Below are 11,986 nucleotides of genomic sequence, written 5' to 3'. Positions count from 1 at the left end.
ATAGTGTTGTTAGGTTAACCCTAGTACATGTAGAATGATAGTGTTATTAGGCTAATCCTAGTACATGTAGTATGATAGTGTTGATCTCTTCTAGTATAGGCTAACCCTAGTACATGTAGAATGACAGTGTTGATCTCTTCTAGTATAGGCTTATCCTAGTACATGTAGAATGATAGTGTTGTTAGGTTAACCCTAGTACTTGTAGTATGATAGTGTTGTTAGGTTAACCCTAGTACATGTAGAATGATAGTGTTGTTAGGATAATCCTAGTACATGTAGAATGATTGTGTTGTTAGGCTAATTCTAGTACATGTAGTATGATAGTGTTGTTAGGCTAACCTTAGTAAATGTAGAATGATAGTGTTGGTCTCTTCTAGTATAGGCTAACACTAGAACATGTAGAATGATAGTGTTGCTCTCTTCTAGTATAGGCTAAGCCTAGTACATGTAGAATGAGAGTGTTGTTAGGATAATCCTAGTACATTTAGAATGATTGTGTTGTTAGTAGTACATGTAGAATGAAAGTGTTGTTAGGTTAACCATAGTACATGTAGAATGAAAGTGTTGTTAGGTTAACCATAGTACATGTAGAATGATAGTTTTGATCTCTTCTAGTATAGGCTAACCCTAGTACATGTAGAATGATAGTGTTGATCTCTTCATGCCCAGCGAGCAGTTCTTTGGTTATATGGTGGTGATCCCAACTCTTCGTAATGACCTTAGTATTTACATGTATGCAACTTCCCTACCCTAGGATTGTTCTAGTGAAATTTGATGAAATTCCATGATGCAATTCAGAAGAAGTTATTTGCAGAAATTGTTCATATGGACGACAGATGTACAGGCAATAGCACTGCAGTATTATAAATGTTAAGCTAATACAGCATGATCTGATAAAACTAAGATTTGTTTAAATGACCTACTGAGGAAGCTGGTCAACGGCTATAGACACTGTCCAGTTCCTCTACACTGTACGCATATGGAATACTTACCCTAGAGCTGTCTCAGCCAGCTGAGCAATATTCTCTGCATATGTAGCTCTCACCATGGTCGCAGTGTCTTGGGTCAGATGTGTCTACAAAAGAAATACCTAACTTTAAAGAAAAGGGTATAAAAATCATGTTCTTATATTTCTTGTTTTCCTATCTTCTAGTACAGTTGGTTCATGCAAAATAATTAAAATTTGAAATATCTAAAGCACAAATTTAATTTTTCTTCTTCTGTATCTCATTTTTACAATTTATTGATTTTCTGATGAAGAATTGAATTTGAGAAAGAAAATAATTGGAAAATATAGTTTAAATTTCTAAGGGAAAATATCATGATTTCGTAGTGAAATCGTATACAAAAACTACCTGCAGATCAATGATTAAATAGAGACTTACCAAATTAGGAAATATATACTCTGGGAAAACATTAGCGTCACTAAAACAGAAAAGAATATCAAATAAATGACTTTCCTTAAATAATTATATTGAAATGGTGATATATATATATCTTAGAAGGTCCTGATAAAGCCCAATGTTTGGGCAAAGCTGGTAGACCACACTAATAAACAAAAGATAACCAGTCCCTAGTTTGTTGTGATTGACGTGCCCTTTTAGAAAGCACTGATGTACATCTTGAACAAAATCAAAGAACAGGGGCACAAACCCATACCTTATCAGAGACATATATAGGGAGCATCGGACTAGTAGTAATATTTTAGAAAGTCTCAAGTAACATTAGTGGAGAATTTCAAAATAAAAACGTGAGCAAGGAACCACAAAGATCATCACATGATCAGGATATGGTTGAGAAAAGTGGTAAAGAGTGACCTTTGACCTTTTAACCTTGACTCATGACAAAAACAATTAAACTGTTGCAGAACTGGATCCAGTATTATCATACTTTGGTGATAACATTTGCACTTACTGCTTTTTAACACAATATACTGCATTTCCTGAACATAAATTTTAAGAGTAACAGAGGTCATTTTTTTTATAATGCACTTGCTAGGAGTCTAACCCAGAACCTCTGGCTTACTAGTCTTGCATTTTACCGACTGAATAAAGAGAAATTCTCCCTAGCCGAGTCGGTAGGAGCAGCTAGTATTTTACCAGGGTGACATACTCCCCCTCCAGGAAACAACTTGGCCATAGTTTTCTAGGGGTCATAGCGATTCCATTGCAAGTATCATCGAGTATTTTGTAACATCTCCCGGGTTCTTATGTGGGTGCCAATGTAACATATTCTATCAACCAGTGATCGTGGTACTGTAACAATCACAGATCGTCTATCAATAAACTTAAATATTACATTTTCTAAATCTGAGAGAACTTGTTCCAAAACATTTGCCAATTTGAATAAAACTGCAAAAAATAAAAATATAGACATCTGAAAATATTACCTTTAAAGTATACTATAGAGAGGTAACTTTTTATGGTGTTGAAATAATGTCTTTTTATGTTTTCAAAATGATCACTAAAAATGTACATCTAATTATATACTGAGATGCATGACACAAAAAATGTTTTCCCTCAGGAATAGTGTGAAGTGTAGGAATAATGCTAAGAGTCTGAAATGCAAAAAAAAGAGTGTCAGTAGAAAATGAGTCAATTTCATCCTGGTAAATTGTGTGGTAATAGTTTAACTGACCAAGGCTTGACAACTTGGTTGTCAGAGATACATGGAGGATGAAGTTTACCTTCGAGGGACAGACTTGATTCCAACCAGACACTGTGTAATAGCTCGGATGGTCTCCGCTCTCACGCGGGCCGACCGGTCATTAGTAAAAAATAACTGTCAACAACAATAAACATGTAAATGTGAAGTGATTTGGTACCCTGGCTTTGTATAGCTACAGTGGACTGATGATCTAACTGATGAAGCTGACATAGCTGTGTATGATGAACATTATTTATTGCTTTTTCGATCTTAATTGTTTTTTTCGATCTTAATTGTTTTTTTCGATCTTAATTGTTTTTTTACATTTCTCACTTGCTGAATCTATGACACTAAAAAGAACAAAACTATGGCATCATGAGTTTGCATTGTGGTGGTATCATTACTTTCATGGTTCTGACTAAAAGTGAGCAGTAATATTATTTCTTGAAGTGGGTGTTAATGAGTTTCAAACTGGTTCCTAAACCACGTGAAACTTGAAGTAGCATATAAAATTGTGATCTTTTGAGACCCTCTCCTTATTTTCAGGATATTTTTATATTTTACATATATGATTTTATCATGATCAAAAGAGAAACACATTACTGACCATATATGGAATGATTCTATCAAGAGTGACGTCTGGGGTGAGAAACTTGGAAAACTTCAGCAATAACTCTAGAGCAATCAGCTTGGAACTGCAAAACTGAAACCAAACGATGTGGTTAAGATGAAATCAATTTATTAACCAAACCTATAATATATATCATACCTGAAGATTAGATATACTTCAGGTACACATTACATCAATAACTCCCAGAGGAGGGTCAGATCAAGGATGATTATAACAACAGAATAACAATGGAAATTATCAAGCAAGATATAGTCTTTGATTAACATAAGTCTAAGCTACAGATACATTCTTACATAATTTATCATCAAGGAATAAATCTGATACATCTAAAACTTTATAAAGGAAGTGAGCAGGTGGGTTCTGATGGAGAACTTCTACAAATCTCTAAAACTTTATAAAGGAAGTGAGAAGGTGGGTCTGATGGAGAACTTCTACAAATCTCTAAAACTTTAAAAAGGAAGTGAGAAGGTGGGTCTGATGGAGAACTTCTACAAATCTCTAATACTTTCCAGAGTGGTGGGTGATTTTGCTAATTTAAAGATAACCAACTAATTCTCCGTTAACACCAAATCCTGCAAATTTTAGTTCTGAGCACTTGAACACTGGAACCAAACAGACATACATATGTGTAATTCTTTAGCACTGGAGGCTAACAGACATACAAACGTGTAATTCTTTAGCACTGGAGGCTAACAGACATACATACGTGTAATTCTTTAGCACTGGAGGCTAACAGACATACATACATGTAATTCTTTAGCACTGGAGGCTAACAGACAAACATACATGTAATTCTTTAGCACTGGAGGCTTACAGACAAATATACGTGTAATTCTTTAGCACTGCAGGCTAACAGACATACATATGTGTAATTATTTAGCACTGGAGGCTAATAGACAAAAATACATGTAATTCTTTAGCACTGGAGGCTAACAGACAAACATATGTGTAATTCTTTAGCACTGGAACCAAACAGACATACAAACGTGTGATTCTTTAGCACTGGAGGCTAACAGACATACATATGTGTAATTCTTTAGCACTGGAACCAAACAGACATATATACATATGTGTAATTCTTTAGCACTGGAGGCTAACAGACATACATACGTGTAATTCTTTAGCACTGGAACCAAACAGACATACATACGTGTAATTCTTTAGCACTGGAGGCTAACAGACATACATATGTGTAATTCTTTAGCACTGGAACCAAACAGACATATATTCATATGTGTAATTCTTTAGCACTGGAGGCTAACAGACAAACATACGTGTAATTCTTTAGCACTGGAGGCTAGCTAAGAGACATACATACGTGTAATTCTTTAGCACTGGAGGCTAGCAAACAGACATACATACGTGTAATTCTTTAGCACTGGAACCAAACAGACATACATACGTGTAATTCTTAGCACTGGAGGCTAACAGACATACATATGTGTAATTCTTTAGCACTGGAGGTTAACAGACATACATACGTGTAATTCTTTAGCACTGGCGGCTAACAGACATACATACATGTAATTCTTTAGCACTGGAGGCTAACAGACATCCATATGTGTAATTCTTTAGCACTGGAGGCTAACAGACATACATACGTGTAATTATTGAGCACTGGAGGCTAACAGACATACATATGTGTAATTCTTTAGGACTGGAGGCTAACAGACATACATACATGTAATTCTTTAGCACTGGAGGCTAAAAGACATACATACGTGTAATTCTTTAGCACTGGAGGCTAGCAAACAGACATACATACGTGTAATTCTTTAGCACTGGAACCAAACAGACACACATACGTGTAATTCTTTAGCACTGGAGGCTAACAGACATACAAATGTGTAATTCTTTAGCACTGGAGGCTAACAGACAAACATTCATGTAATTCTTTAGCACTGGAGGCTAACAGACATACGTACGTGTAATTCTTTAGCACTGGAGGCTAACAGATATACATATGTGTAATTCTTTAGCACTGGAACCAAACAGACATACATACGTGTAATTCTTTAGCACTGGCGGCTAACAGACATACATACATGTAATTCTTTAGCACTGGAGGCTAACAGACATACAAATGTGTAATTCTTTAGCACTGGAGGCTAACAGACATACATACATGTAATTCTTTAGCACTGGAGGCTAACAGACAAACATACGTGTAATTATTTAGCACTGGAGGCTAGCTAACAGACATACATACGTGTACTTCTTTAGCACTGGAGGCTAACAGACATACATACGTGTACTTCTTTAGCACTGGAGGCTAACAGACATACATACGCGTAATTCTTTAGCACTGGAGGCTAGCTAACAGACATACATACGTGTAATTCTTTAGCACTGGCGGCTAACAGACATACATACATGTAATTCTTTAGCACTGGAGGCTAACAGACATACAAATGTGTAATTCTTTAGCACTGGCGGCTAACAGACATACATACATGTAATTCTTTAGCACTGGAGGCTAAAAGACATACATACGTGTAATTCTTTAGCACTGGAGGCTAGCTAACAGACATACAAACGTGTAATTCTTTAGCACTGGAGGCTAACACACATACATACGTGTAATTTCCGAGCACTGGAGGCCAACAGACATATAATGAGGACAAGTCCGGTATTTTGGTCAGGATTGTTCTCATCCAAACCTAGGCTCTTCACAATTAGATCATAGTCTCTCTTCAATCTAGATAAAAGATAAAACACAACTTGCTTATTGTAGCAGCAGTTCTTTTATTTCCACAGAGTGTAATCCAAAAGGTGACAGGGTCTCATAATATATATCAAATACTCTCAGGTTTTTTCATTTAAAAGTTTCACAAGATATGTTCGATTTTAACATTACAATTTATGGAGGATTACTTGGTTTTAAAATGTTCAGTCAAAAAGTGTGAAACCTGTCAATCTGTTGTTGAACGAACCTGTTAATGCGGTCATCTGGAGGAAGTATAGGAACAGTGGCAAATCTCTGTACGTAGAGTTTAAGGAATGTGTAGAAGTATTCAGGAAATGCCTTGCCTCTCTGCTGGATAAGGTACTCCTCCGCAGACATACGGTGGGCGGGGTTCTTTTTTATCATGTGACGCACCATGTCCTGAGGAGATGATTATAGTTAATGTATCAAAATTATTAGGCTTTTAAAAGTTATGCTGTACATCAGATTTCTTCGTATATAGTACACACGTGTTGGGTGTGTAGGTAGAATCAAGAATAAACAGGCTTAATACCAGTACAGTTCAGTTTTTTGCAGGTCAAAATATCCCTACCTTGCAAAATTCTGTGTGGAACTTTTTCCTATCTAATTACAAAGCAAGTAATGTTTGAAAATAAAGCATAATAAATTGACATTTCTTTGGTAAAGCCATATTTTAAATTTAGTTTAAAGGTATAAATAATATTTGTAAGTTTATAATCTGATTCAGTAAGTAGATTTTTAATTCTACTACAATTTTTTTTATGTTAATGAAAACGTTTTGACCTCACATTTTAGGTAGAGGAACATTTGAAAGATACTGAAAAAACAACAACATTTTCAACAGCACAATCACACACATTTATCATTCATAGTGTTTTTCCTAAATTTAAATACATCATAAAGCAGCCTCTCACAAAAAGTCATACATAAATGGTAATCTATGGTGAGACAATCTCGTACAAAATGGAGCTTACCCTAATGCTAGTGTCTTCTATCTTCTCCAGGACTTTCCAGGGGCTGTACTCGCCATGTCTATAGGACAACAGCTGTGAGAGGTCGAATGGGGCTGTGCCTTCTGTGAACAGTTCTGTTATCACACACCTACAACACAAATCATTGTCAGTTTGTTTGTGTTTCAGTCCTATTAACATCTATGGTCATTTAAGGACGTGCCAGGTTTTGGTGGTGGAGGAAAGCCGGAGCAACCGGAGAAAATACCACTGACCTACAGCCAGTACCTGGCGACTGCTCAACGTAGGTGTCGAACCCGCAACCCAGTGTTAGAGGGCTAGTCACTTGGCCACTGCCGCCCCAATCAATGTCAGTAAATACATTTCAAAAAGACTCCCAGAGGTCAGGCCTCACTCCCAGAGGTCAGGCCTCACTCCCAGAGGTCAGGCCTCACTCCCAGAGGTCAGGCCTCACTCCAAGAGGTCAGGCCTCACTTCCAGAGGTCAGGCCTCACTCAAGATCTTGTTGAGGATAACTGGTCCCTAAAGAAATACACATAAGGGCTAGCTGGTATCAGGTTCAGCGTCCAACTTAGCAATTTTATAGTTATAGTGCCTCGTAAACATTTCTATAGATCCTTTTAAAATACTTGAATGACAGCTGGCATCAAATTCAGGGATTAATTAAAGATTTGTTTTTAACTAGTTCAGTTCATGACTCATAAAAAATCATCTTCCCTGGCTCCAAAAACATCAAAATTAAATTACTGATTGCTATATACCTACCCCGTTGAGAAAATGTCCATGGCAGGGGTAAGCTCACCAGCCTTGACCTCACTGGTAGAGGCAAGGTCAAGGTTACCGGTCTGACCTCCACTCTCAAGGTTCTTCAGACCTCCCTCAACAAACCTCTCTGGAGCAATGTAACATGTTCGTCGTCGTGACGTGTCAAAGAAGTACGAGAAGTCAGATGGGTTGTCCTAAAATACATATAGAGGAATACAATTTAACAGAAGGATATACATGTACATGTATATTAACTTACTGTACCAATCTCAAAATATTATGCTGATGGGTTGTAAGCTAACTACACATACATTCTTTTTGTGGTTTGGTCTATTTTCAGTTCCAAGGGTTCTCAGACTTTATCTTGCCTCGAAGAGTACAGTCAATCTTATATAGTAACAACCAAACAATCCATCACTTCATTATCGAATAAGCCACATAAATAGCATGACAGGTGCAGTATCAAATAATGTATGATCAGTTTTTGTTCAATGTTAAACTAAGCATAATAAATCAAAAACTTTCTCTAAGTTGGAAAGTATTGACTGTACACAATTTAACACAATACAAAAACTGGACAAGTTTCATCAAAATCCTGTCATGTTTAATTAAGTTATTGTGAGGAGACTGCCATCCAATAAAACGTGAAGCTTTCTACTAACTTATACATGATTTGTCTATACTTAGTCTTTGTATATTGTATATGCTTACCAAGTTTCATGAAAATTGAATGATATTTTAGTAGATTATGATATCTTGCATCAACTAAAGTGTGGATGGCAGACATTCCCCATAGCATTTTACATCCCATTAAAAAATTTCACTTGGGTATAATACTACAAAATTTATGTTTTTGATTTTTCTATATCTTTCATTAATAACAAACCCTTTCATATATTGACAAAATGACACTGATAGTTCACTGTACACTAATAAGATGAACTTCTCTCATCACAAACCTCGGGTAAGTATGTTGGTTTATAGCTGGCGAAGTCGGTGAGTAGTAACCAGTTCCAGCCCGTCACCATCACATTCTCCGCCTTGATGTCTCCGTGACACACCTGACAAAGGAAACATTCTTATTTATACCAAAAAATCACTTTATTTTCAAAACAGTGTTGATTATTTAAGACAACAAAATTATGCTATTGCATTGTTGTTACTTTTCAAAATGGTGAGAAATTCCCAGATGTATCTTTTCAGTAAAAGTTTGCCAGCTTGCTTTTTTTTCTTACAAAAAAGGAAAACATTTACCTACACTTATGAACAAGCTATACTTGCAGTTATTTTGCTAAGGACTGTCAGGAGATAATTTGTTATACAGTTTGGAAAAAAGAATAAGGGAATTAGATGTGCAAAAATACTTATTCATAAATCATGCATAACATGGAACTTCCCACCCCAAACACAGGGTTCAGAAACAATTACTGGCATCATTTGAAAACCATCTAATTATTGATGAATGTAATCTGTGATCGTGATGACAGGTCTACATTCACATCAAAGTGATGTCACATAAAGTATTATATAAGATAATCGCATATTAAAAATTGAATGTAGAGGTAAAACTACCCGAGTTCACAATAAACTATGCTAAACTAAGTTACAACTCTTTCTCAACAGAAGTTGCTCTGGTGCTGGAAGTCAAGTCTGGACCTGTCAGAACATTGTGGTTAAAACACTGTCCAACAATGTGGACAGGGAAGCCGGCAGTGACTTATCAGGTACCTCTACGTCTTACCTTCAATTTGTGGCACTGGTTCAGGGCACATAACAACTGGAAGGCCAGCCATTTCTTCTCCACACTGTTTAGGAACGGCCTGGTGCTGATGCGGTCATACAGACTGTCCTTGATGTACTGGCGAAACAACAGGGCTGCCTTGTCCGATTGCTGTAGAAAATAAAGTTACTGAAAGATTAATGTTAGATCAACAAAGCAACAGGGAAGCTCAATCAGAATTCTTTTTCCTATCAAATTTATCAATCTTTTGATAGGCTGTTTCTTTGTCTTTTCGATCAGAAAAAGAAAAGAAAAAAAATAATACTGGGAAATCATAACATTAATTAGAAATACAGTATTAGATTTTTCATGATGAAATTCATTTTTTACTTTTGCGATCCATACAAAATACTCTCTGATCTCTCAATTCAATATGCTCAAGGGCCAATGGTTTTATAAGTGGATATAGCCTGATAGAATACTGACCACATCCTTTTGGAAAGGTAAGCAGTTTGATGTTCCATGTAGCTGGAGACGGATATCTGAAAGGAAATCAATTCCACAACGTATTTGATTAATTTGGTTTCACACCTATACAATAGCTTAGTCAAAAGATGAGCTAACCAATTTTTTATTATAATAAGGGAATTCCTTCTCTGATAAGTAGTTTAAAATTTTATTTCATAGGCAGTAAAACCTCATGACACTGCCACTATTTGTTCAGCATGTATTGGGAGATTTTTGTGATGAGTCAAGGGAGACAATAAAAGAATTGATACAAAAAAGAAAAGGTGACCTTGAAATCAGTGGTAGGCGAGATGGCAAATGATCATGTAAAGATGGACATTTTATAGAAGATTTTTATGTTTAAATGGCATCTTATGTATATAGTCTAAATATGGGGGTTTTTCTGTCTCCTGAAAAGAATGTCAATTATGATCAATGCAGCATTCTCCCTTGAAAATTGTGAAATCAGATAATGCGCATATGCCAATCAATTGATGCAGCCTGCATACAAGATAAAAATGAAGGCAATATGTTTTGTTTTTTATTACACCAGGTACATTGAAAAAGACTATTGAAAGCAGGTTAGAAAAATTGCTCCAAAAACAGCCTGATGATAAGGAGAAATAATTAAGTAAGAGGCACCAGGCCCCAACAGGCATACCAACCAACCAGTGTTTCAATAACAAAACACTACCACAACTTTTTGATTACTACCTACCCTCTAACTTGGTTCTGTGCTCTGCGAGTGGGAGTGATGGATCATGTATAACGAACACTTTGACCACCGCCAATCCTTCCTTTGTATTGGTTCTAGCTACCTTGAAAAATCTGGTGCTTCCAAGGCTGAAAGAAGAAAAAGCATTTTATATAAATACATCGAATCAGGCCAAAAAATGCATCTGTTTTCAGCTCTCAAAAAATTAAGTAGGAAGGTAAACATAATTTGTTTCATCTTAAGATCGCGAAACATATTTTCAAATTATTTTCTAAAGATAGCATACCATATATTCATCAGTATTTGTTCTGAATTATCCAAAAAATACTTGGTTGTGCATACAGATCATTATTAAACACTAAGATAGGTTATTAAGTATCCAGGTAAAGCAGTAAGAAAAGGCTTATTATAACAAATACTTATCAACCTGTTAACACTTAAATAAATAAAACAACTTATTATTGTTATTAAGGTGATCATGTTTAAATTGAATGCGTAAAGTGAAAGTTTAACGAAATATTTCCACTGCAGCTGATGTATTCAAACAGTAAAAGGAATTTGAGTTAATTGCAAGCATAACATACTTTAAATTTAATCATGTCTGAACACGATAGCTCATCTTTTGTTTTACACTCTTGAAGCAATTCATTTCCAAGGGAAACCTATAGCTACATGTACAGGGAACGTTAACCTACATACAAAATTGGTTAAAGCTGTGTAAAAAAATATTGAGAAATAGTGATAATAAAGGCAGCTTACAAATCAAATGCCATTTGAACAGTCTAGTGATGTTAAGCTAAAATTGCATTTCCTGAATTATCCTGTTCAGACAAAATCGTTTGAAACATATGTATGTAGTTTGTTTGATCACTGCTATGTAAAAACCAACTTCTTACCCAGTCGGTTTCATTAAGTACTCACTGGAAAAAAATACTACAAAAACTATTTCTACAGAACTGAAATTACACCTTGTTTCAAACTCATATTCTGCTATATCATTGAGGTACTGTTCCACTGGTTGGATCTGAGATGGTGCTATCCCTGTCAGCTGGTTACCCATCACTGTTTTGTATCACTGATCAGCTGCAATATATCCAGACACTCATCACTGTCATTTTCTGAAAGGAGACAAATAATGTTGTTTTACAATCAATTAGTCCAATAGTATACCCATCAATTAATACATGGGTCAAAGAAGTAATATAGACGGTAAAATCCCATATAACACTGGATCCTAATGGAGGTATGTCCGTAGGATACGAATTACTTAAAATATTATATGGGGCAAAGAAGTAATTCCAACAGTGTGGACAAGTTTAGGTTG

At 35.8% G+C, this 11,986-nt stretch overlaps 1 protein-coding gene across 1 annotated transcript in view; it reads right to left on the bottom strand.

The window, feature by feature from the left end:
- The window catches only part of LOC110457796 (phosphoinositide 3-kinase regulatory subunit 4-like), a 45,875-nt gene that overhangs the window by 32,982 nt on the left and 907 nt on the right, over nt 1-11,986 (bottom strand). The window contains exons 2-14 of the mRNA XM_021509201.1: nt 11,631-11,780; nt 10,666-10,790; nt 9,927-9,982; nt 9,462-9,611; nt 8,680-8,781; nt 7,721-7,914; nt 6,959-7,085; nt 6,211-6,383; nt 5,855-5,975; nt 3,254-3,349; nt 2,687-2,781; nt 1,386-1,425; nt 993-1,075 (exon numbers count right to left, since the gene is read on the bottom strand). Of these exons, the coding sequence (XP_021364876.1) occupies nt 993-1,075; nt 1,386-1,425; nt 2,687-2,781; nt 3,254-3,349; nt 5,855-5,975; nt 6,211-6,383; nt 6,959-7,085; nt 7,721-7,914; nt 8,680-8,781; nt 9,462-9,611; nt 9,927-9,982; nt 10,666-10,790; nt 11,631-11,722 (1,454 nt within the window). The 5' untranslated portion in view covers nt 11,723-11,780. The remainder of the gene's footprint in view (nt 1-992; nt 1,076-1,385; nt 1,426-2,686; nt 2,782-3,253; nt 3,350-5,854; nt 5,976-6,210; nt 6,384-6,958; nt 7,086-7,720; nt 7,915-8,679; nt 8,782-9,461; nt 9,612-9,926; nt 9,983-10,665; nt 10,791-11,630; nt 11,781-11,986) is intronic.

Source organism: Mizuhopecten yessoensis, unplaced genomic scaffold (genome assembly GCF_002113885.1).
Source record: "Mizuhopecten yessoensis strain PY_sf001 unplaced genomic scaffold, ASM211388v2 scaffold9311, whole genome shotgun sequence".
Classification (NCBI taxonomy): domain Eukaryota; kingdom Metazoa; phylum Mollusca; class Bivalvia; order Pectinida; family Pectinidae; genus Mizuhopecten; species Mizuhopecten yessoensis.
This window is presented reverse-complemented; position numbering and strand designations above follow the sequence as displayed.